A 27276-nucleotide genomic window follows, 5' to 3' on the forward strand; every position below is an offset into this window, starting at 1 on the left:
CTTCCATGTCCTGGTTATTGTAAATAGAGCTGCAATGAACATTTTGATACATGACTCTTTTCGTATTATGTTTTTCTCAGGGTATATGCCCAGTAGTGGGGTTCCTGCATCTTATAGTAGTTCTATTTTTAGTTTTTTAAGGAACCTCCATACTGTTCTCCATAGTGGCTGTATCAATTTACATTCCCACCAATGGTGCAAGAGGGTTCCCTTTTCTCCACACCCTCTCCAGCATTTATTGTTTCTAGATTTTTTGATGATGGCCGTTCTCACTGGCATGAGATGATACCTCAATGTAGTTTTGATTAGCATTTCTCTAATGATTAGTGATGTTGAGCATTCTTTCATGTGTTTTTTTGGCAATCTGTATATCTTCACTGGAGAAATGTCTATTTAGGTCTTCTGCCCATTTTTGGATTTGGGTTGTTTGGTTTTTTGATATTGAGTTACATGAGCTGCTTGTAAATTTTGGAGATTAATCCTTCGTCAGTTGCTTCATTTGCAAATATTTTCTCCCTTTCTGAGGGTTGTCTTTTCATATTGTTTATATTTTCCTTTGCTGTACAAAAGCTTTCATTTTCACTAGGTCCCACTTGTTTGTTTTTATTTCCTTTAAATTAGGAGGTGGATCAAAAATGATCTTGCTGTGATTTTTGTCATAGAGTGTTCCGCCCGTTTTTTCCTCTAAGAATTTTATAGTGTCTGACCTTACATTTAGGTCTCTAATCCATTTTTTTTCTAATCCATTTTGAGTTTACTTTTGTGTATGGTGTTAAGGAGTGTTCTAATTTCATTCTTTTACATGTAGCTGTCCAGTTTTCCCAGCATCACTTATTGAAGAGGCTCTCTTTTCTCCATTTTATATTCTTGCCTCCTTTATCAAAAATAAGGTGACCATATGTGTGTGGGTTTATTGCTGGGCTTTCTCTCCTCTTCCATTGATCTATCTTTCTGTTTTTGTGCCAGTACCATACTGTCTTGATTACTGTAGCTTTGTAGTATAGTCTGAAGTCAGGGAGCCTGATTCCTCCAACTCTGTTTTTCATTCTCAAGATTGCTTTGGCTATTCGGGGTCTTTAGTGTTTCCATACAAATTGTGAAATTTTTTGCTCTAGTTCTGTGAAAAATGCCAGTGGTAGTTTGATAGGGATTGCATTGAATCTATAGATTGCTTTGGGTAGTAGAGTCATTTTCACAATGTTGATTCTTCCAATCCAAGAACATGGTATATCTCTCCATCTATTTGTATCATCTTTAATTTCTTTCATCAGTGTCTTATAATTTTCTTCATACAGGTCTTTTGTCTCCTTAGGTAGGTTTATTCCTAGATATTTTATTCTTTTTGTTGCAATGGTAAATGGGAGTGTTTTCTTTATTTCACTTTCAGATTTTTCATCATTAGTATATAGGAATGCCAGAGATTTCTGTGCATTAATTTTGTATCCTGCTACTTTACCAAATTCATTGATTAGCTCTAGTAGTTTTCTGGTAGCATCTTTAGGATTCTCTACATATAGTATCATGTCATCTGCAAACAGTGACAGCTTTACTTCTTCTTTTCTGATTTGGATTCCTTTTATTTCCTTTTCTTCTCTGATTGCTGTGGCTAAAACTTCCAAAACTATGTTGAATTATACTGGTGAGAGTGGGCAACCTTTTCTTGTTCCCGATCTTAGTGGAAATAGTTTCAGTTTTTCACCATTGAGGACAGTGTTGGCTGTGGGTTTGTCATATATGGCCTTTATTATGTTGATGTAAGTTCCCTCTATGCCTACTTTCTGGAGGGTTTTTATCGTAAATGGGTGTTAAATTTTGTCGAAAGGTTTTTCTGCATCTATTGAGATGATCATATGTTTGTTTTATTATTTTGCGGTATGCGGGCCTCTCACTGTTGTGGCCTCTCCCGTTGCGGAGCACAGGCTACGGATGTGCAGGCTCAGCGGCCATGGCTCATAGGCCCAGCCGCTCCACGGCATGTGGGATCCCCCTGGACCAGGGAACGAACCCGTGTCCCCTGCATCAGCAGGCAGACTCTCAACCACTGCACCACCAGGGAAGCCTGATCATATGGTTTTTATCCTTCAATTTATTAATATGGTTTATCACATTGATTGATTTGCATATATTGAAGAATCTTTGCATTCCTAGCATAAAGCCCTCTTGATCATGGTGTATGATCCTTTTAATGTGCTGTTGGATTCTGTTTGCTAGTATTTTGTTGAGGATTTTTGCATCTATGTTCATCAGTGATATTGGCCTGTAGTTTTCTTTCTTTGTGATATCTTTGTCTGGTTTTGGCATCAGGGTGATGGTGGTCTCGTAGCATGAGTTTCAGAGTGTTCCTTCCTCTGCTATATTTTGGGAGAGTTTGAGAAGTATAGGTGTTAGGTCTTCTCTAAATGTTTTGTTAAAATTCACCTGTGAAACCACCTATTCCTGGGCTTTTGTTTGTTGTAAGAGTTTTAATCACAGTCTCAATTTCAGTGCTTGTGATTGGTCTGTTTATATTTTCAGTTTCTTCCTGCTTCAGTCTTGGAAGGTTGTTCTTTTCTAAGAATTTGTCCATTTCTTCCAGGTTGCCCATTTTATTGCCATAGAGTTGCTTATAGTAATCTCTTATGATCATTTGTATTTTTGCAGTGTCAGTTGTTACTTCTCCTTTTTCATTTCTAATTCTATTGATTTGAGTCTGCTCCCTTTTTTCTTGATGAGTCTGGCTAATGGTTTATCAATTTTGTTTATCTTCTCAAAGAACCAACTTTTAGTTTTATTGACCTTTGCTACTCTTTCCTTCATTTCCTTTTCATTTATTTCTGATATGATCTTTATTATTTATTTCCTCTGCTAACTTTGTGGGGGTTTTTTTGTTCTTCTTTCTCAAATTGCTTTAGGGGGAAGGGTTGGTTGTTTATTTGAGATGTTTCTTTTTTCTTGAGGTAGGATTGTATTGCTATAAACTTCCCTCCTAGAACTGGTTTTGCTGCATCCCATAGGTTTTGGGTCGTTGTGCTTTCATTGTCATTTGTTTCTGGGTATTTTTTATTTCTTTTATTTCTTCAGTGGCCTCTTGGTTACTAAGTTATGTATTGTTTAGCCTGCATGTATTTGTATTTTTTACAGATTTTTTCCTGAAATGAAAATAAATAAATAAAATAAAGTTATTAAAATAAAAAATAAACAATTATTATTAAAAATTTAAAAAAATAAAAGTAATAAAACAAGAAAAAGAAAGAAAGAAAGAAAGAACGAAGAGAGCAACCAAACCAAAAAACAAATCCACCAATGATAAGAAGTGCTAATTACTAAAAAAAAAACAAACAAAAAACACGGACAGACAGAACCCTAGGACAAATGTGAAAGCAAAGCTATACAGACAAAATCACACAAAGAAGCATACAAATACACACTCACAAAAAGAGAAAAAGGAAAAAAAAATTATATATATATTATTGCTCCCAAAGCCACTGCCTCAATTTTGGGATTATGCATTGTCTATTCAGGTATTCCACAGTTGCAAGTTACATCAAGTTGATTGTGGAGATTTAATCCGCTGCTCCTGAGGCTGCTGGGAGAGATTTCCCTTTCTCTTCTTTGTTCGCACAGCTCCTGGGGTTCGTTCATCTTTGGATTTGGCCCCGCCTCTGCCTGTAGGTTGCCTGAGGGCGTCTGTTCTTCGCTCAGACAGGACAGGGTTAAATTAGCAGCTGATTAAAGGGCTCTGGCTCACTCAGGTTTGGAAGAGGGAGGGGTACACAATGTGGGGCGAGCGTGCAGCGGCAGAGGCCGGCGTAAACTTGCAGCAGCCTGAGGGGTGCCGTGTGTTCTCCCAGGGAAGTTGTCCCTGTATCACAGGACCCTGGCAGTGGCGGGCTGCACAGGCTCCCGGGAGGAGAGGTGTGGATAGTGACCTGTGCTTGCACACAGGCTTCTTGGTGGCTGCAGCAGCAGTTTTAGCGTCTCATGCCCGTCTCTGATGTCCACGCTGTTAGCCGCGGCTCACTCCCAACTCTGGAGCTCGTTTAGGCAGTGCTCTGAATCCTCTCTCCTCAGGCACCGTGAAACAATGGTCTCTTGCCTCTTAGACAGGTCCAGACTTTTTCCTGGACTCCCTCCTGGCTAGCTGTGGCGCACCAGCCCCCTTCAGGCTGTGTTCACGCAGCCAACCCCAGTCCTGTCCCTGGGGTCTGACCTCCGAAGCTGGAGCCTCAGCTTCCAACCCCCACCCGCCCCAGCAGGTGAGCAGACAAGCCTCTCGGGCTGGTGAGTGCTGGTCAGCACCGTTCCTCTGTGCAGGAATCTCTCCGCTTTGCCCTCTGCACCCCTGTTGCTGCCCTCTCCCCCGTGGCTCTGAAGCTTCCCCCCCCCCGGCCCCCACCCTGCCATTTCCACCAGTGAAGGGGCTTCCTACTGTGTGGAAACTTTGCCTCCTTCACAGCTCCCTCCCAGAGGTGCAGGTCCCGTCCCTATTCTTTTGTCTCTGTTTTTTCTTTTTTCTTTTGCCCTACCCAGGTACGTGCCTTTTGGGAGGTCTGAGGTCTTCTGCCAGCATTCAGTAGGTGTTCTGCAGGAGTTCTTCCACATGTAGATGTATTTCTGATGTATTTCTGGGGAGGAAGGTGATCTCCACATCTTACTCTTCCACCATCTTGAAGGTCTCTCCCCATAATACTGTTAAGCCAAGGACTTACTAAGTATTGAGGAAATGGAACCTCAGAAGGCTTCATACTTGCTGCTCTGAACGTTTGACATGGAATCCTTCTTCAACAATATTGGTCCCTAAACCCGGGTCTCTACCTGAGTCCTTCAGAGAAACTTAACTGAGAGGGAAGAGGGGAATAGCAAGGCACTATCAGGTCAGAGAACCATAGTCATAGACAATTACTTTTAACACAATTTCTGCCACTTAACTTGTTCAAGAGGATCTTGGAAGGCTGGCATGTATACCCACAAGTCATTTCCAAAGGAATTGCTGCAGGCAGACACGAACAGCCAAACACTGTTTTGAAATAAATCAGTTCTTTTCTTGGGAAACTATATACTTCATCATATTCTAATTTCTTTAAAAACTGGTCATTACAGACTGAATTATATGTTAACAGTTGTTCAGTATCTTCAAATGAAGCTGATCCTAAATATCCCGGATAATCAAGCATCTTTTAGACATATTTTGTAAAATTCTGATATAATGAACCCTGTAATATAATCATAATTATACCTAATAAATTTATAAAGGGAAATCATTTTACTATTTTTATTCATCTATTTTGTAATGATTAAGTTTTTAGAATATTATGTTTACCTCTTAAGTATGATTAATATTGGCCAGGGGAGACAGAGTCAAAGAGTAGATGTTTGTTGTTTTAATTTTATTCCTATTTAATTTGTGTCTTTTATAAATTCCAGGAAATTATTTTGAATCAAGTGGTGCTTTATTAATAAATAAATATACTTATTATGTATTTATTATGAATTTAATAGATGAATCATGGCAAAGGCCTTAGGTTTCTTTAGTTCAGAATTCCTTAAAGACTAAATCCAGCACCACCATAATCTGTTTTATTTCTAAATATAAGTATACTAGAAGTTTCAGAGTTAATACCCAAGGTTTAGGCAGTATTATTAAGTAATTCCTTCCTAAGAATCAGTTATAACTGGTGTGTGTGAGGCTCCTGATGTACAGTCAAGATTTTAAATCTTGAGAGGAAAAGAACATTTTAGAGCTTTATGTATTAGTCTCATCCTGGTATTTGTTCTTGCCAGGAATTCTGGTGGAAAACGTGGACATAGAAATTGATTTATGTGAAAAAAATAATTTTAATGTCATCTTCTCTTTACTTTCAACAACATTTTTCTTGAATATAAAAATTATAGTCACTGTAAATACAGAAAGTATTAAAAAAATAAAAATCACCTAAAATTATGTCACCACAATGTAACTACTGTTTGTACAATATTTTGGTTTATATTTTTCTTGTCTTTTTCCTCTATTAAAAAGTGTGTGTGTGTGTTTGTGTGTGTGTAAGGAACGTGTACATAACACATAAAAATTTGGATCATACTTGCAAACAATTTTGTAACCAGCTTTTTTACTTGCTTAATAATATATCGAGAACATTTGTATTTGCTTGCCAAGAGTTGTGAATATTTTTAGAAACTATTCTAAATTTGCTCTTGTTCAGCAAAGAACTATTCATTGAAAGCATTATTTTTAATGGGCACAGAATATTTAAATACTATCATATATGTAACCAATTGCTTACTGTTGTTCATATAAAGATGACTTAAATAGCACAGCAGTTCTATTCCCCATAAACAGCACAGCAGTGAGAAAGTATCTTTGTACATAGATTTTGTATACATTTTCAAGGCTATAGAAATGTATTGCAAAATTCTTTTTCATCAAACTATACAAGAATGCCCTTACCTCCAACCCTGCACATTGCCTATTATCATTTTCTTAGTCCTGCACCCTTTATATGCTTTTTAAAAAGGTTATTTAATGGCTTGATAAAAATGGAGTTATTTTTAGCAAGTGGAGAAGTTGTCATTAATGATGCAATATATCAGTGTCAAATTAAATTCTTACTGGAAGTAAAGCCATTTATTTAAAGGCTCTGGATGATCTGCTGTAGCTGTACTTCTGTTTCTAGAAATATAAGGATTACCTTATTTAAAGATTGAGGAGCAGGACGTTGAAATGTGCTTGATGGAGTCAACTAATTGACTTTTTTGTCAGTGGAATTTTTATCCCAACTCTCTGTGTTCTGGGAAACAATGTTGGTTGTTCTCAACATGGGGTCATTTAAGGCCATGGGTTATTTGGTTTAATGGGATTTATATGGTTGGATAGGGAAGGGATTAATTCTTTATGGAACTTTTTTGTTGTAAGGTGGAAGGTAAAAGTTTCACTTAAGAAAATCCATAACTGAGCGATGGTGCCTGTTTGTTTACTTGAAAGCTGTTATCAAGTGGAAGCAAATGCTTTTTCAGACGAATTCATTTGTTCACAAATAGAAACAAAAAGTGGAGAATGTCTTGGTTGGCTTGGGGGAAGCTGCAGGGTTCATTTAAAGTTCGTATTTATTGCTGAGGTGCAAAATTGTTAAATGGCATTTGGATCCAGGGGAAAGATATACTGTAGAAATTACTTTTCAAAGGGGCATTGGAATAGAAGGACAGGAGTTATCTGAGTTCATTTCTAGATGAAATTCTATTCTACTTTTCTTTCTGTCTTTCTTTGATTCAGTTGAACAAACACATGTTGAATGCCTATCCCTCAAGGCAGAGCTGTCCTTTCTCCTTTTCAGATTGATTTGGCAACTTGCTATGCCCAGCTTCAGAGGGCCCACTGTATTTGTTTCCTTGAGCTGCTGTTAAAAAAGTTACCACAAACTAGTGGCTGAAAGCAACAGAAGTTTATTCTCTCATAGTTCTGGAGGCCAGAAGTCTGAAATCAAGGTGTCTGCAAGACCACACGTCCTCCAGGCTGGAGGGAAGAACCCATGTCTTGCCTCTTCCAGCTTCTGGTGACTGCCAACACTCCTTGACTTGTGGCTGCATCACTCCAATCTCTGCCTCAGTGGTCACATTGCCTCCCCTTTCGTCTGTGTCAAATCTCCCCGCCTCCCTTTTACAAGGACACTTGTGATAGCATTTAGGACACCCTGGGAAGATCTAAGAGAATCTCCCCATCTTCAAGATCCTTAACTTAATCACATCTGCAAAGTCCTTTTTTGCTATATAAGGTAATGCCTATAGGTTTCAGATATTAGGATATAGGTATCTTTTGGGGGACGTGATTCAGCCTGCAATACCCAGGACCTTAAATATACCTGATCTCATGTACATCTCTCTGTCTGCTCTCTACCAGAACATGAGGCATAGGTCCAGAGACAAAAAATTATTTGCCGAAGTTTTGACCCAACTGGCCTGGGGAGAAGAGTTGACTCCATAATTGAGCTAGCATATCTGGGATAGGTAGTCTGGTAAGCTTTGAAGACCACCTTCTAGACAGCAGATTTAAAGATGCGGGGCAGAGCAGACCAGCAAACAAAGAGCTGCCCTTCCTCGGTTCACCCCAACTGAATGGGTGAGTGGATGGAAAGCCATCTTCTTGGCTGATGGGCACATCCTCCTTGAGTATTTGGATCCCCACAGCTGACCTGAGCTCCCTGGTGGTCCTCCCCACTAACGCTTTCGGTCCCTCATCATCTTTAGAAGGAGCTTTTTGCCACTTGTTCTGAAATGAGGTCTTCTAGGGACTCCCTCTCTCTTTCTTGTCCCCTCCCTGCAACCCTGGGAGTTTTTCCTCTGTAGCCAATGTAACAGCTAATCCATTTCAGTTGCATAAGCATTTAGAAACAAGGAGACTATTTAAAAGCCCACTGGCCTCCCTCCAGTAGTCACTCAAGGTGTTTACTCTGGAAAAAGTACCGAGTTCTATATCCATTCTTTGTGTAAATTCTCCTTTACTTCCCGTGTTCCTTAAGAAGGACACTTTCCTGTGGGCTCTGTGGGGTGAGGTAATGTTCTTCCAGGAGACAACTGAACCATGAAGTATCTTGTAAATGAGACCTTAGAAGGCCAGCCAGAGAATTTGAGGAGAGGAGCCTTTGCCATGGCAGTGAAAGCGTTTTGTTTTTTGGTTGTTTTTTGGTTTTTTACCAGTTAGCTGTGGGTGGAGCTTTGAGATCATTGCAAACAGAGTGGCCAGTTCCCCGCTCCCTGACTTTTAAAAGAAGTAACTGTTTGTCCTTTTAACTTTTTCTGGAGTCAGTTGGATTGTGACACATACCTCATTTATTCCTGTTTAATAATCAATTACCTGGATCAAACTGCTATTAAACATGACTGGCTGGGCCAATGTTTTCTGGTCTGCAGGTCATAGTTGTACCATCTACATAAAATAAGCCAGTCGCTGCCCCTAATGCCAGACCTGAGGAAGTATTTCTGAGACAATTCAAGGAGCAGTCCCCCTCCCCCCAAATCCTGTTTAAAACTGGGAAAATTCAGGATACTCCAATGTCATTTTTCTGAAATGCCGTCTAACTTGTTCAGAAATCCAAAGCTCAGGAAAAGTAAGCAGTGAGATGAGCTCCTACCTCCACTGTCAACCATTTTAGAGATTAAGGTCACAATTACCCTCCACTTTGCATTAGCTCCCACAAACATCCTTCACATAATTAGACCATTATGATGAAATTGGTACCCAAGGGAGACATGAATATTTTAGTAGTAAGGATAGTAGTGAAATCGGAGAAACATCATGTACTGAGGACGTCTGCTGTGTGTCCTTTTGATCCTGGGAAAACCGGAGTTAAGCCAATGAAAGATGATACAAGTTGATGTAAGCTGTCTTTTAATTTCATTTTTGGTGTGAGCATTTCATATTGTAAGCCCCTTGTTGCTATTCCCTTTACAATAAAACCAAAGGAAATATTGAAAGGGATGGTTGGCAGGAGTGGAAAGATCATAGAACACATAAAGTCCTGCAGAGGAGAGGACTTTATGTGGCCCACCGGGGAAGCCACCGTGTTGTTTCTTCATCCTTCTTTAATGCTAACACTTAGGTCCCTGTAGTTGACTCACCTTATTATAGGTCACTGAACAACACGTCCATGATAGCCTGAGGCGGGTCTGCAGGTCCTTTTTTCTCTGCAGATCTGTTTTATGACATAGAAGGCAGAAAGGCACATCACTGCACTAGAAGCTTGCTTTGACACTGCCTGGGGTGGAGGGGCTGTGTTTGTGGACACTGAGAAATGGGCATGGAAAGACACAGAGAGAGGCAGATGAAGAGGAACAGAGAAGCAGAGAGAGAGAGGAAGAGAGACCCAGTCACAGCCATTGTGGGAGACTGAGACATGGACCAGCCTACTCACAGATGGACTCTCTTCTCCCACTGGCATGGCTTGTCTGCCTTGGCTTTCCATGGGAGGCCTTGGTACTGATGAATAGAGGGCTGCTTCCTGCCTCAGTCTGGGCTGGTTAGAATGCCCTTCATGCTTTGATCAGTTTTTAGCCTGGTCAGTAGTAAATATTGGATGAGTTCCTCCTTCAAACACCAGTGGCTGCCATTGTGAAGAAACTATCTTGAAACGTGACCTAATGTGCTCTTCGTCTGCTTTAAATTATTTGGGACTAAAGATTCATGCGTCTGCCTATCTGTGTGATTTCAACTTCTTTTTTTTCCTTTTTGAAATTTGCATTATTTTTTATTTACACAAGCAGCACATGAATGCAGGAATATATTCCCATAATAAAAAAGTCCAGGACAGAGATAACATGAAAGATATCTTGACTTTCAGCCCCAAGCTTTGTTCCCTCCCCAGAAGTAAGCAGAGTCATAAATTTGCAAGGTTCTTTCCAAACTTTTTAATAATGTATTTATATGCATGAATATTTACCTAGAAAAATATATAGTTTTGCCTTGTGTGTGTGTGTGTTTACTACACAGTTCATGTCATTCTGTGGCTGTGTATTTAGGTAAATGGTGTCACACTGTTCCTATTCCATATTACTACATGGCTTGCTGCAAAAACGTGGTTTTCATTTAATGGTATGTGTTAGAAACTTTTCACGTTCAGCTTCACATCACCTTGTAATGTGTACATGTATTAGACTTTGCTCCTTAGTGAATCACATTGATTGTTTTCAGTGTGGAAACATCCCAAATTATTCTTTCAGAACTTTCTGGAATAGATTGGTTTATATTTTAGCAGAGGTTTTTCTCTGTGAGAATAAGCTCTAGGGTTGGTTGGTTGGTTGGTTTCTTATTAACCCTTTGTGGTGTCATTGTCAGAGTCTGACAAGACACTTGTGAAATGAGTTGGGTAGTAGCTTTATTTTATTATTTTATTTTATTTTTTTATGTCCTAGAAAAATGTAGGTACACAGGATTTACCTTTTCCTAGAAGATTTGGTAGAACTCACCTGTAAAATCATCTGGGCCTAATCTTTTACTATTTTTTCAATTTCTCCCAAGATTACTGGTCTGTTTAAGCGTTCTGCTCATTTGTTGAGCCAAATTTATTTTAACTTTGAAAAACATCCACTTTAAGTTTTCAAATATTTTGGTTAAAGTTATACATAGTATCTCTTACGGTGTTCACCTTCTCTCTGTATTTACACTCCACCTTTCATCATGGATATTGTGAGTTTACGGTTCTTCCTCATCCTCCTTCCTACCCCAACTCTCACTCTGTCTCTCTCCCCAATACCTGCCAAATTTTGTCTAATATATGCATATTCAGAAAATAATTAACTTTTACCAGTCATTGTTTTATTATTTGGGGTTAGGTTTTAATGTATATATAGTACTCCCATCTTTCATTTCTAAGAAGTTTATAATTTCTGCTTTGACTATTCTGCTCAAATCAAGAATTATTTAGAAGTATGTATGTTTATGTTTAATTCCTATGTGTATAGGTTTTACACACTCTGTTATTAATTTATAAGTTGGCCTAGTCATGGTCAGTAAGCATGGCCACTGTAATTTCTGACTCTTGAAAAGTACTGAGATTTTCTCTGTGGCCTAATCATGATCAGATTTTGAGATTGTTATATGTGTTTGGGGAAGCCGGGTACAAAGAGAGAATGAAGGAAAGATATATGTGTGGGGGGGGGCTAAACTCATTAAGTAATATATTTAAATTATGTTAACTTGAGTCATTTAAATTGTTTTGGTTAAATTTGTATGATTTTCAAATCCTCAATATTCTTCCATTAATTTCTGAGAATCATTATCTCCTAATATGTTTGTGACTTTGCCTGTTTCTCTTTGTATTTTCAGTTTTTCAATCTATGTTTTGATGCTGTGTGGTCACATATCTAATGTTAATGACTTGAAAAACTTTGATCACCCCTTCTCTTAATATGACTTATCACTGTCTCTTGCTTTTTTTCCTTGAAGTCTATTTTGTCTAACATTATTAGTGTTACATCTGGTCCTTTCCCAGCATGTGCCTATTATATCTTCTTTTCATCCCTTCATTTTCAAACTTCCTATATAATTTTTATTTTATAAATATTTCTGGTAAACAACTATAATGTTACCTAATTTGAAAGCCTCTGTCTTTTATAAATGGATTTAGCCAAATCATATTTATTACAGTTAGTAAATACATTGTCATTTTACTTTGTGTTTTCCAGTTATTGTGTGTTCTTCTTTTTTCCCTCTCCCTTCCCACATCTTTTATCTGTTTCCTTTTTAAAGGAGGCTCACATTTCTTCATTCTATTTTTTCCCTCATTTATTTACAAGTTATACTTTCCATTTAAAATTTTCTATTAGGAAAATTCTTAAATTTTTAACACTCATAATTGATCTTCTATTTTTCTGCCAATATCTAGAGTTTTAACTACCTATATTGCACTCCCTAAAATGTTTTTTTACCTCCCTTTGTTCCATATTTCCTTCCCTCCAGCACCTACCTGTGTTGATATAATCTGGAATTTGGATGCTAGGTTGTAATTTCTATATCTTCTTCTTTTTGTATAATACATAAGACTTAAGAGTAAAATTTGTCTTTTTTAAACTTTTTTCTTCTTTCTTTCTTCCCTTCTTTCTTCCTTCCTTTCTCCTTCCTTTCCCCTTCCTTCCTGCCAGCCTTACTTCCCATATCTCTTATTTTTCTATATTTCTTTTTCTTCTTGACAGAATATATAATACATTAACTCTTTCAGAGTAGATTATTAAACCCTTTTGATACCTTGAAAGTCTGTAAATATATCTTCTCCTAACAATTAAACCATTATTCCATTGGTCACAGAGTTTCTAGTCCACAGTTACTTTCCCTCAAAACTTTGCAGTTATTGCTCTGCTGTCTTCTCATGTGTAATACTCTGATGGTGTGCCTGATTCCATGCTGATTGCCATTCAATTCTAAGTTGTCTTCTCTCTATACATCTCTGAGAAATTTCATAACTTCTCTTCATATTGCTTGTTCTTAGTCACCTCAAGGAATGTTTAGGTGTGTGTCTCTTTTTCCCCCATTTATACCTACTGCATCACTGGATTTTTTCACACTGAGAGCACAAATCTTCAGATTTCAGAAATGTTTTTCTACTATTCCTTTAATTGTTCCCATTTTTCCATTGGCTTTACTTTCTCTCCTTCTAATAGAAGACATCCTTCTATAAAGTGGTTTTTGAATCTTCTGTTTCCATTTTCCATCTCTCTTAATTTTTCAGTCATGCTTTCTGTTTCTTTTTGTGTTGCATTCTGTGGTAATTCCTTGGCTCAGCACTTCATATGAATTCTCTTTACAGTGCAGGTCACCTATTTATTAGGAGTTTGACTACAACAATCTTTTTAAAATTTCTAGAATCTGTAGTTAATTGTGTTTGGGGAAGAGAATGCACTCTTTCCTCCCTCTGAGGATATCAGCCATCCTTAAGTCAAAGTCAGATTCTGTTTGTCCTGTTAACTCTGTTTTCTTGGGTGTAAGTTCTTCTATTTACTGTGTTTGGTGTCTGCCTTCCATGTTCTTTGCATTGCTCAAATATTTGGTGATTCTTATTGGTGATCCTTTTCATTTAAGATGCCCTGTTTATAGCTATTGCATGCACACCATGGTGCAGGATGCTAAGAAGGGTGGGTAAAAGGAACATCCAGTTCTTCCTAAGTGTAGGCAGCCACTCTGGACAATGCCAGTCTCCCTTCAATGTCATACTCACTGCCTATGCTACAAAGCAGACATTCTGTTGTTCACTGCATGGCCCAAGGGAGGAGGGGGTGAGAGAGGGCTAAAGACAGGACCAAGAGAAATAAAAATTACAGCTACTCCTACTTGATTCTACAACCCCATCACCTGTCAACTCGCCCTGGCCGTGAGTTCACCTTGTAGTGGAGGCTTGTAGAACCTCTCGCTCTTTGCAGCAGTCCTCTGCTGTATGTAGGTTTAGGTGTGTGGTTTCTTTCTTTTATCTGATGACATCAGATTTTATATATACACAATTATTTTATAGGATTTAAAGAGGAAGGGGGAAGCTTCCCAAACAATCACCAAATGATCACCAAACAACCAGGAGAAGGGAATTCAGGGTCAGATGAAGGGAAGAAGGAAAAAAAAAAGACAGTTTATGGACTTAGTCCATGTGTATGAAGAAAAGCTTTTGCAAACACGTAAATATCAAATGATTAACCTTTGATCTTCACTTGTTTTTTAATTGTGTTCACTAATGAGATACCCCTTTTCGTTTTCAGGTCTTAAATATAATCATGGCCAAACCTTATGAATTTAATTGGCAGAAGGAAGTTCCTTCGTTTTTGCAAGAAGGAGCAGTTTTTGACAGATATGAAGAGGTAAAGAAGCATTATTAACCATTTCTCTCAAAACATTCTTATAATTATTTCATTTTAATCACAGTATTGAGTAAATAGTCTTTGATATAAGTAAGAATATCCTGGAGATTTATAAGTTGGAATAGTTGGAAAGAATGAAAGTTATGAGATATAATAATAATGATAATGATACTATAATTTACTGAGCACTCTCCCTTTGCCAGATATAATAATAATGTTGATACTATAAATTATTATGTGCTTACTGTGTGCCAGACAACTTTCTAAGCACTTCCTGTGTATTAGTTGTTCAATTCCTTATAATAACCTTATAAGATTGTTGCCATTATTATGCTTGTTTTACAGATGAGTTTCATGGAGTAATAGTTTTTGCTTAACGAAGTGCTTTTGTCAGGCTTTCCTCATAACACTTTCTATTTGTCATAAATGTAGTAGTGTTTGGACTTTGTGCTGGCCACGTGCATTGCTCGTCTCATTTATACACATCAGCTTGACCAAAGCTTTGCATGCCTCTGCTTCTATTATTTATTGCTTGTGCCCTTGCAAGGTAGTGATGGCTCCAGGCTTTCTAGAAACCAGGGGCTTGGGGCCACCAGTCTGTTCAGAAGGTTTAGGATGGAGAGTGGAAGCCTCCTTTGCATTGTTAACATGTTGTTTTCCTTAGAGTTTACTTGAATTTGAGATGACTTGTGGAGGGGTGTGTGATGATACTCTGTTGCCTCTAAGGCGAAGTACGATGCAAAACTTGTTCAGACTTCATGCAGAGTCAGAGTTGGTTCCCTTCAAAATCAGTGGAATGTATGTGGCTCATTGTGGTGGCCTCCCAGGGGTTCAGATCATCAGGCCTTTTCGTGAGGTCTGTGGGTTGACACAACTCACTAACTGGTTGACTTGTTTTTTCCAAAATATGTATCATAATACTCTCTAGATTTATACCATAGTTGTTTTGTGTAAACAGAATTGAGAAAGGCAAAGGATGGACCCAAATGTAGTTAGTATTCTTCATATTGAATTAAAGTATTGTGGTGACAGCTATCTATGCTACTGAAACTTTATTGCTTCCCTGAAAGAACAGCATTCTGCTATAAGAAGATTTGTTTCTACCACCTGGAGGCAACCACTGTTAACTCTTTTGCGGTTTTCTTCTAGTCTTTTTTCTAATTGTTTTTCCTCTTCCATAGTTGTCATCATAGAGTAATCTTGAAAATACAAATCAGAACCTCTTCTTCCTCTATTTAAAATGCTTCCATGACTCCCTTTTATAGGATAAAGATGACTCATCAGAATGAAATACAAGGTCTTCCATAATTTGGCTCCTGCCTAATTCTACAGCCTCATTTCCCACCAATTTTCTACAAACACTCTCTGCTTTAACCCTAAGAATATGCTTAAAATTCCCCCAATAAACTATTCTATTTCATGTTTTGTGCTTACTGTTACCTTTTCCTGAAAGACACTTATCCCTCCTTGTTTGACTGGAAAACTCCTATTTATCCTTCAGAACCCAGATGAGAAATCTTTACTCTTTGATATCTCCCTTGACCCATTTGATAAGAATTGATCACTCCTTTGTGCTACCACTAAACTACCCTTGCACATACTACACTGCACTCACAGTTCATTTAATGTTTTTGTCTTCCCTAGTATACTCTGAGTTTCTTGAGGTCAAGGACCATATTTTACTTATCTTTTTCTCTCCAGTGACTAGCAGAATGCCTACAATTGCCAAATTCACTGTAAATATCTAGTATCAAAAGGGATTTTAAAGGACATGGAAGCAACCTAAGTGTCCATCGACAGATAAATGGATAAAGAAAATGTGGCACATATATACAATGGAATATTACTCAGCCATAAAAAGAAACAAAATTGAGTTATTTGTAGTGAGGTGGATGGACCTAGATTCTGTCATACAGAGTGAAGTAAATCAGAAAGAGAAAAATAAATACCATATGCTAACACATATATATGGAATAAAAAAAATGGTTCTGAAGAAGCTAGGGGGAGGACAGGAATAAAGACACAGACATAGAGAATGGAATTGAGGACAGGGGGAGGGGGAAGGGTAAGCTGGGATGAAGTGAGAGAGTGGCATGGACATATATACACTACCAAATGTAAATAGATAGCTAGTGGGAAGCAGCCACATAGCACAGGGAGATCAGCTCCGTGCTTTGTGACCACCTAGAGGGGTGGGATAGAGAGGATGGGAGCGAGACGCAAGAGGGAGGAGATATGGGGATGTATGTATAACTGATTCACCTTGTTATAAAACAGAAACTAACACACCATAGTAAAGCAATTATACTCAAATAAAGATGTTGTTAAAAAAAAGGGGGGGGATTTTAGATACAATTGATTCCAACTAAGTTTGGTTTTATTATAGTTTGTTCATTTTCTTGATAATTGAAATGGTGAGAGGTCCTTGAGACCTGTGTGGAAAGCTGTACTTCAACACATTCAAAATATTAGAGTAAATCATATCTAATTTTCATCTTTTAAATTAAAAATTGTCAATATCAACAATTTGAGAGTTCAAGCCGAATGCAATTAAGTGCACTTGACTACTTTTGTCCACTTTACACAAATTGGCAAGAAGGCCAAGGGCTAACTTAGAGGCATTTCCAAGCCTTTTCTCCCAGGTAAGTCAGGTCTAGGTTGAGTACCAGCGCCACCATGATGATGGCCATTGCCCTTCATTATAAGCTGGCGAGTGACATCTCTCCCTGAATCTGCTAGAGTATCCCAAAAGATTTGCGGTTTTCTGAGGCAGTTTCCCAGGCTCTGGAAATCTATAGGATAATTAAAAAATACTTCCTGGCTTCCAGTTCCTCAGAGAAGGTCATTTTGAAGAGATTAAATGTAATCACTGGCTGAGTATCTCTTCTGCTGTCATATAAGCAGAAACCAGTTAGAGAAAGAGTACTATTTTTTGATAAAGTAAAATGTGATTTGATGAACTAGAAGTTTATCATCATTGAATCATTTTTATTTCTCATGATTTTTTTGGTTATTAATCATCATAACTCACTTATATTTAGAAAATACTGATGACTTGTACTTCTAAAGGCATTTACTTTTCTTCCAGGTTCCTCTGAAAATGAGGTAAAGCTAGGAAAGAAATCTTAACAAGTATGAAATACAATCTCGCTAAGCTTTCAACTTTCTTAAGTGCTATTTTACTAGGATTATAAGCAAAAAATTTTCAGCTTCATAAAGTAAATAATGCCTCTTCATAAAACATATCAAACTGGTGTTGACCTTAAAAATAAAAGTTATTTTATCAGCAAAAATGGGTTTATTTAGGAATAGCAGAGGAGTTGCAATTCAGGACAAGCAAGCTATAGCAAAAGCCATAGACAAGTTCATAGAACAGAGGAGGGGAATATTATTGCAGAGAGAAAAAGGAGGAAGTCAGGAGGGATTGTTTTGAACAAAAATCCATTGGAGAAAAGTGTGAGTTCAGGGAGCTGGTGGGTTACTCAGGGGCTGAGTTGCTGGGCTAGTCAGTATCTTGTGGGAGATGCCATGCACATCTTTTCCTTTTGGGGGCCTGTAATTGATGATTCTTTCCTATTGATGATTCTTCTCTGGGGTCTGTAACTGACAATTCTTCCCATAGTTGATGTCCAGTGGTACCTTGTGCGAGCTTCTCCTTCTGGCCTCCTGACTCCATTTTAGTAAGGTTTCCCTTTATTAATTTTCAAACCAGAAAGCCAAATAGTGTTTCATATGGGGCTGTAGCGAGTTGTTTTTATTACAGCTGACCTTTGAATAACACAGGTTTCAACTGCATGGTCCACTTTTATATGGATTTTTTTCAGTAAATACCTATCACAGTACCACACAATCCTCAGTTGGCTGAATCAGCGGATGCGGAACCACGGATACGGAGGGTTGACTGTAAAAGTTATATTCATATTTTCAACTGCACTGGGGTTGGCAGCCCTAAAACCTCACGTTGTTCAAGGCTCAACTGTATTTCCCTATTCTGTAAGATTTAGTTCTTTAGAGTCACGGCCATTAAAATTTTCAAGGCACCAAATATAAGCAGAGAAGGTTTGTTTCTACAGTGTTTTGCATGAACAGCAGGGAGAAATGACAGCTGACAGCAAGTGGGAGGGACAGGAATTAGAGAAAACACAACCTGATCATCCCAAAAGTGCCACGGCAAAGGGACCATTTGTGAAGGGGCATAAACGCCTTCAGCACCATATGGCAACTAACATTATCATGACGGTCTGAAGGATCAGGTAAACATTAAATTGTGTTCCATGTATTGGTTTAAAGAAGGCAGGGAAGTGTTTTAATCAGTGGGTGAGCATTCACTAGGTCAGAAAAAAATAGCATTTACTAACCAGTGTTTTAAAAATATGTATTATTTTGCCAATAAATGCAACTAGTGCAACTGTATTTAAGCATTATTTTATTATTTCTGCTGAGAGATTTCTTCTGAGGTAGCCCAAAATTTCAGGAACTGCAGCCTTTCATTGTAGCCTCTGATTGTATTCTCCTGCCACTTCAAAAGCTGTTTTTATCTAACTTTACTTGACTTTTAAGTTACTTACATGAAAAATATATTTCATTTCCTAAGTGGTACAAGTGGTGTAAAAATCTTTAGACATTTTTCTATCACAGAGGAGGGAAACAGCAGTGCTTTTTAAAACCCATGCAGCCCAAATGTCTCTAACTCAACTGGCATCCTGACTTGCCTTTCATGTCCTTATTAAAGGGCTGAAGACCCCATCCCCTGGCTATTCAGGGCTCTCCCCAGCCTTTCCTAGAATTCCTAGGTGCCTAGAGCTGCCTTGTGATCACTCAGCTCCTCAATGCCTTCTTACCTCTCTGTTCCCAGGACGGTTCCCTGCTCTAATTTCTCTCCCTAAACCCATTATATCACTGAACCTCAGGAACAAGGATGTTGTGTGAAATTGGCTTTTATTAAAAATTTGGTGGCAGCAGAGGAGAATTACAGCATGCAGTAGGAGACAACAGATATCATGAGTAATAAATTTCAGAGGTCAGCAGGGCAACAGGTATCTCTCTCATTGCCTTCTTTTTTGCCCCACTCTTCCACAAAGAAGCATGTTCCTGTTTCTTTTCTTTTTTGATCTCTCCCTCAGAATCCTTTTCTAATACACCCTTTTCCTTTTTCCCATATGCCTCTTATTCCAATTAGAAACAAAAACAAAAAAACAAAAAACCAACTCCCTCTCAAACCAAGGAGGAAAATGGGAAATTCTGGTCCTTTCTCATCCTGAGCAGTGTGGTTCCTTGTCTAGCTGAAACTCTCCCATCCAGACTCTCCTGAGACCTCCGCTTTTGCGTAACTTTGAAGGGCAATGGATATACTTAAACACACAAAAATTTTAAAGACCTTTCTCCCTTGAAAGAAAAGTGGTCTGTCGTCCTTCTAGAGAAGTGGTCACCAGCAGAACTTTGCAGTGATGGACATGGTCTGTATCTGGGCTGCCTGTTACCACATGTGAAGAGGGTTGTGATGCACAGTTGGTAATCTCAGGGCTTTTTCCCCAACCTGTGCACAAAATCTAGACTGCACTTATTTTTCTTAGCGTGCAAGAGTTTCTCTTTAGCAAAATTCATTCAGTTTGGCATTCGGAAAACAAACAAACAAAACAACAACAACAGCAAAAGTGGCCAGTGAGACTGAGGAACTGAGGTTTTATCTTAATTAATTTTAATTAAAGCTTACATAACAACATGTGGCTGGTGGCTCTCTTATTGGACCAGCACAGTTTTCTAGACAATTAGCTTAAATTACAACCAGATTTTAAAATACCATCCTCTTTCCCCAGCACACAGAAAGAGCTCTCAGTTTGCTTAACTGGGATCTGCAGTTTCATCAGCCACATCTTCTTAGGGGCAGTCAGAGCAGAGATTTGAGTGTTTTATAGCTGACTTCCCTCCCCCACCACCCCACATCCCAAATCCCAGCTTGGGTTGGGCTGCCCCTTTTCCTCACCTGTGGGATTTTGTATCTGAGGCAGGCTGCCGGGTTGGTGTCCTTTTCTGGAGAAGCCTTGGTCTTTATTACTAACCCCTCCCACTCACCATCCCCAAACCCCTCCCCTGCACACACACAGAAACGGAGCCCCTTGATGCTCACAACTGCTGCCAGGAAAACAGAAACAGTTATGGTAGCTGCCAATCCCAGAGGAATATGGAAGTACAGCATCAATAAAAGCTGAAGTGAGGCCAAGTGGGACAGGCCGAATTTGGCCTCTTTCCAAGGTAGCTCTGAAACCAAACTGTAGGGCACTCAGTGAAGCTCCAAAAGGCCCAGGCACCCTACATACCCCAGGCTGCACATTGGTGAAGCAAATAATTTAACAAGTGTAATTTGCAAAAAACTAAAAACACATCCTCATAGAAAGTATTTTGACTGAAAGATTTATTTAGCTCCTCAGTGAGGATACCAGCAGGATGATAAGTCTAGTTATAAGAGCACTGGAGGAAAAGAGGAAAGGAAAGCTGCAACAAGCTTTGTTAATTAGATACAAAACCGGTTACTGCCCTGGAGGATAATAAAACCATAACCCCTGAGGCTGTCTTTTCTACCAGACACAAATCACATGCATCCCTTACAGAACAAAAAATGGCTGTAACTTCAGAAAATCTGGGCCCTAAACTACAGTAAATAATAAGTCAAACAAAGGGGCATTCTTCTAGAGAAATAAATCATCCTTGGGTGGGTCTCTAGACAGCGTTCCTATATAACATGGAAAGGATACATAGCCATCTTTTTATCTCATTCCCAGTTTTGGGTGATTTAAACTCAATTGCACCCACAGAGTTAGGATATCCAGCTCAAAAAGTAGAAAGTGGAATTGTAGCCCATTATTTGTATTTACAGTGAAAGATACTTACAGAGTCGTCATAATGATAACAATTCTGATCATATTTATTAGTCTTTCAATGTTTAGAGTCAACCTAATGATAGACAAAATATTTAATTACATTGACAAAACATAATGAAAAATCTATTAACTTTGTCAGTGCAAAGTAAGGGTACAGACAGATTTTGGAAAGGAGAGCTAGTTGGAGACACAGAGGAAAAACCAGAGGATTAATATTCTCGGTGAGAGGAAATGTTGATAGTTAGTTGACAGTGCATGAAATAGAGGCTTCTGTCTATTATTTAAAGCCAATCACAAAATCAAAAAGAATGTGATTCACATTTGGAAGGGAGAGGAGGGATAGTAGGGAAATGAGTTAAATTGAGTTCCATTTCTGAGTTGTTATCCTAAGGAACCCATCAATATTCCTACGTGTGCCTGGTGGATAATTAGTTCAGTTATTCACTGTCTTGCCATGAGTCCTGCTTTCTTCAAGCTCCAGTCCCTACTAGAATTGGACATTTAAAACAAAACAAAAAACGTGTTATATCACTTTATTGTCCACCAAATTACATCCAGATGTCTTGGTTTGATACTGCAGGCCCTCAGCATGTGGCCCCAGATGTCCTACCACCCTCACCCCTGTGCTTTCCCCCCACAGTCACATTGCAATGAGGAAGGTGGCAGATTGTACCCCTTGTGGGGTGAGGAGACCAAGGTGGGCAGTGGGTCCAGGGGACTGACCGAGAAGGCCTCAGAGAGCAAGCCCCCTTCAGTCTGCATATTGGTGGGTGAGTCCATTAGCAGATCAAAGGACAGCTAAGATGAGGGGACAGTCCGAGCTCCTGCAAGGGCATGGGTGTGGGATGGGGGGCATGGCTTGTCTGTCTGGGGTAGGAGGGCAGGTGGTGAAGGCAGGAGCTGCAGCTGCAGAGATGAGCAGTGTCCCACCATAAATGCTTTACTTTCCAGCCCAAGCATTGGCACTAGATCCTGAAGGCTCTAGGGACCCTTCGATGGATATTTTTTAGCAGGAAAGAGTGAGGTCTGAATATGACTGGAAAGTGGGTCTAGCTGATTAGTTGTGTCTGGGAGGGTAGAGGAGGGATTGAATGGCTGGATAGACAGTCATTCAGACACATGGGAAATAAGAGGAGGGGTGGAGGATGGAAATGAATTAGAGGATTTTCTAACCTGGTGGATGTAGAAGGTGAGGGAGAGTAAGAAGTGTAAAACGAGGTTGGGATTTCCAGCCCAGGAAGCTGGGTGGGCTCTGATGCTGGCACAGAGAATGTCAGAGAAGGGGTAATTTATGGATGTGCTTATGTGGTTCTTCTTCATGAAATGAACAGTACTTATCATTGTATGTTCTGTTGTACCCCAGAAGCATTTTGCATATACAGAAATCACATAAGTTTTAGTTAAAAATAAACTGCACAAAAAGAGAATTGACAAACGTAGTAAACTACCCAAGAGGATGAACAAATGGATGCATTTTCTTCCTTCCTCCATCCTCCACTCCCAGGGGTGCTGTTGGCATCCTGGCTGGAGTAGGCGTCGTGAGCAAGGGCACAGTATGAACAGAAGTCTGAGAAGTAGGCAGAAGCCTCATTGCGTACAGCAGCAGTTCTGAAAGTGTGGTCCCCAAACCAGCATCATCAGCATCACCTAGAACTTTATCAGAAATGCACATTCTCAGCCCATCTCATAGATGAATCAGAAACTCCGGGAATGGGCCCAGCAGTGTATGTTTTAACTAGTCCTCTAAGAGACTTGGACGCACATCTGAGTATGAGGCTCAGTGGTCATAGGACCGGGATGGGGAGCTTGGATTTCTTTCTGAGTGTTATGGGAAGCCATTTTCAACAGGGACTGACATGATCTGGTTTACGTTCTGGTGACAGTTACTTTGGTAGCTGTGCGGAGAATGGATTTGTAAGGGGCGGGGTGCAAAGTGCACACCAGAGGTACAGAGTACGGTTAGAGAACACCAGAAGTTTAATTTAAGGAAGGTGAGCTGGAATCTTAGCCCTTGCTTTTACTTGGTGTATCTCTACAGGCAATTTTCTTAATATCTCTGTGCTAGAAAAGGGGAGCTAGGAAGGTAGGTGGGTCTGAAGAGTATGTATTATATTTCACCTAAGGATCCTATGATTCTACACCCACCTGCCTTCAGTTACCTCTCTCTTCATCATCTTGTGACCTCTTCCTCATATGGTAAGAAAGGTGTGGCCAGAGCCTGAGCACTTAATCACGCTGAAACAATCCGGAGCTACAAGAGCTAGTATCAGCCGGGGTTTTGCAAGAACGCCCAGGCCTGTTCCTTCCTCTAGACCCCCCATTGAAATAACAGTGCTAATAACATTATCTGTGCTCTCAGACCCCCAAAGTTTAGAGACCATTGTCATCCAAGCAGGAGGTGTTTAAGGAAAGGTCTGTATGGTTTGCAAAATTCTGGGAAGTAAGTGCACTTGAAGACAAAAGACTCTGATTTGAGCCTTGACCCTGACATTTACAAGTTATGACCTTGGGCAAGTCCTTTCACCTGCCTTAGTGAGCTTAGTGGGCTTCTAGGGGCAGAAAATTGTGGGATGGTAAATACATGGTGAAACTAATGGAACATCAGGGTTATTTTAAGCAAGGTTTGTGCAGACACATCTTGGTGCTGACTTGCTTCTTCATGGCCACAAAACACCCTAGAGGGGGGCTATATGGAAGGCTTTATTTCTCAGAAGTTTCTGCTTTAATTAGATAAGGGAAGCTCTGACCAGGTTTCTTTCTGCATTTGTTGATTCTCAATTGCCTTCGGCTCAGAAAAATCCATATGCAAAGTGGCATATATTGGGATGGCACGTTCTAATTCCCTTCAGTGATTTAGGACAGCAACCATTTATGTAGTCTTTGAATCTGTGGGTCAGCCATCTGGGCTGGAATGGGCACACTCAAGTGTTTGCTGGTCCAACTGGGGGCTGGCTGATTTAGGATGGTCTTAGCAGGACCCTCTCATCTCCACCCCACCTGGTCTGTCATCCTCCTGCAAGCAGATGGAGCTTGTTCTTTCCTGCACACAGCCGAGTTTCTGCTGCATGCTGTAGACCAAAGTAAGTGGGGACATTGGGAGGGGCTGCAAAGTCACCTTGCGAGCAGCGAGATTCAGGGAGGGGTGAAGGAGTGTGTCCCTCTCTGCAGTCAACCATGGTTATTGTAGGTACTCTTTATGTAATCAATCATCTTGCATTGAAAAGGCACAGAACAGGGGTCAACACACTTTTTCTGTAAAGGACCAGATATTAAATATTTTAGGTTTTGCAAGCCATAGGGTCTCTGTCACAACTACTTAACTTTGTAGCATAAAAGCAGTCATAGAACATTCAACAATCCGTAAATGAATGAATGGGCTGTGTTCCAAGAAAATTTTATTTTCAAAAACAGGGCTGTGGTCTGCAGACACCTAGCTTAGAAGACGAATAATGATACATAGAAATGAATAACAAATTAGTTTGGATGGTGATGATGATACTTTCAGGTAATTACTTTTAGCTCAGTCATTTTCCCTTATGAATGTATTATTAAATTTTCAGTTTAGTCTTCCTCAATTTTGTTCCCTTTTCTCTATAACTATTGGCTTTTGCTGAATAATCAGTTACTCTTGTCTAAGATGCTCCAGTTTTGTTTACTTGTTTCTGCTTACTCTTCTCACTTTTATGTTTTTTCCCTCTCTGTGAGGTTTCTTTGGGTTTACATTTCTTCACAAAGGTAGAAGATAACTCTATTCCCTGGAGGAATAGGAGCATCTCACCCATGGAATGGTGTCTGAGTCAGTCTCATGGAAAACTCTAATACTTGAGATTCATGCTATTCAAGGGTGTAGGAAGGACTTATTTGTGGGAAGATGAGACATGCATCCACTAGGAAGCTAGAGAAGGAAATCCGGGCGGGCGTTCAATTTACAAGGAGCTGGTGAAAACAAAATGAAGCAATACAACACAAAAAGAAAGTGTATAAATAATGAGTAAATCAAATATAAGGAGCTAGCTCAGGAGCTACTTAGGTCTCTGGAGTATGACTGCTATGCTAAAGAATTTGGTTAAAATTCAGTGGCTAAAATGACAGTGCTTGTTTATTTTTTGTTTTTAACTTTTGTTTTTAATTGAAATGTAGTTGATTTACAGTATCATGTTAGTTTCAGGTGGACAGTGCTAGTTTTTTATTGCTTTTTTTCTACCTGAGTGTAAATAGGAAAATGCACAATATCTGTTCCTTCAAATCTTGTCTATAGCTGCAGGGGAGCAGAAGGTCAGTGGCTGTGGTCAGGCATTCTTTAATTAGGGTTGACGAGTGCAGCCTTGTGGATCTCCAGCCTGATGGCGATGGGGCCCAGAGAACATCCTGGCTGCATTCTGTTTGGGATTACACTCTGTTCATGCATGTGGCCTGGCCATTGAATTAATGGAGTTCATTCAAGTGTGAACAAATGAACAGTCAAATGAAATATACAGCATATTTTAAAGTGAATCATTTTGAAGTTCCTTCTCAAGTAAGAAAATGGCATTTCTTTAAACTCAGTTTCATGTGAATGAATTCCCTGCTTCTAAAAATGATGATAAATGTTTTCGTTGTTACTGGTTTTGGTTCTTTTTAGGGACGATGCTTTTCAGTCCTTATGTTCTCAGAGAAACAGCAGCAAGTGGTCTTGAAAAGCAGGGTTTTAGTTTCCTGCCCAGAAATTGAACCTGAGTAGCCTGGATGTAAACCAGGAATTCTAGCCACTAGTCCACCAGGGGCTAAAGGCTAAAAGCAAAGAGGCCCTGGCTGTTGCCCCATTTGAAAACAAGAATGTTTCAAGGAGGCAAAAACTGTAAAATCAGGTACAAAATTTATTATTATTAGCACGGCACAACCTGTGGGAGAGCACACAGGGAAACTGTTTATGTATGGCAGAAGCAAGGCAGAGATGCGCACCCAAAGAGAAAGGGTGTGGGCGTCCTCACTAATGAGGAGTGCAGTAAGGAGGAGGTTAAATCATTTATATAGGGCAGTTTTTCCAGGTCGTTGTATACCTTGGGCCAATTATCTCGTTTCTTTTCCACACCTCACCTGTCCTAGGACCCTCTCCAACATGCATGCGTGTGTTTTTGCCAAGATGGATTCCAGCACAGAGGCCTGTGGGAGGTTTGAGATCACCTATTATGGGGTGGTGCCCCCTCCTTTTGGCCCCGGAGGAGCCTTTCTACACATGTGCAGTCCAGGGAGTTCTCCTTGACCTCAGGAGTGGTCATCTTATCTCTTTATTCCAGCAGAGCTCAGCTCCTGCCATTAACTTTGTCCTTGGCGTGTCTAAGGAAAACAAAGCTCTAATTTTACTTCACTTGGTAAATACCAGCTGTCCAGCCAGGGCCCACCTACCTCCTACCTCACTTGCAGTAGAAATATCTGCCATTGTGAACCCTCACCAGGTGCTCTACAAATGGTATCATTGTGTAAATGCTCTACAGACATGATTTCATTCAAGCCTCCTAAGAACCCTGTTGTTAGGTGGGTCTTTGTAGCCTCATTTTACAGATTACAAAATCAAGGCTTAACATGGTTAAACACCTCATCTGAGGTAACATAACCGTTCATAGGCTGAGCTGAAAGATGCCATGCTAGCTAGCCTGCAGCGGTTCTCAAAGTGTGATCCTTGCAGCAGCCTTAGCTGCACATGCAGAACTTGTTAGAAGTGCCAAAAACAGGCTCCACCCCAGACCTACTGAATTGGGAATGGAAACTGCAGGTGGACTCCAACAGTCTGTGTTTTAAGAGCCCTCTGGGTGGGTGATCCTGATGCAGCTCGAATTTAAGAACCACTAGGCATAGGGCAAGGGAAGGAGTTTTAGACTTCCTTAGAAGGAAAAATAAATAAATAAATAAATCCATTTAGAGTCCCTTACAACTAATCTCCCCAAACAGGCAATTCAGATAAACAGGGGAAGACTGTTCACTAAAAGAGACTTTTCTTTTTTCCAGAGGAGTTGAACCTATTAGATTTTATTGAGCTCTTCTAGGTGCCAGGCACAGTGCTAAGCACTTGATGTCAATCATCTCTTTAAACCCACAGATGGTTGCGAGGATTAAA

At 39.6% G+C, this 27276-nt stretch overlaps 1 protein-coding gene across 1 annotated transcript in view; it reads left to right on the forward strand.

Moving 5' to 3' along the window:
• Positions 1-27276, forward strand: part of PLCB4 (phospholipase C beta 4) — a 273741-nt gene that overhangs the window by 91300 nt on the left and 155165 nt on the right. The window contains exon 2 of the mRNA XM_032607078.1: positions 14206-14304. Coding sequence (XP_032462969.1) covers positions 14221-14304 — 84 coding nt within the window. The 5' untranslated portion in view covers positions 14206-14220. The remainder of the gene's footprint in view (positions 1-14205; positions 14305-27276) is intronic.

This window comes from Phocoena sinus, chromosome 15, assembly GCF_008692025.1.
Source record: "Phocoena sinus isolate mPhoSin1 chromosome 15, mPhoSin1.pri, whole genome shotgun sequence".
NCBI lineage: Eukaryota > Metazoa > Chordata > Mammalia > Artiodactyla > Phocoenidae > Phocoena > Phocoena sinus.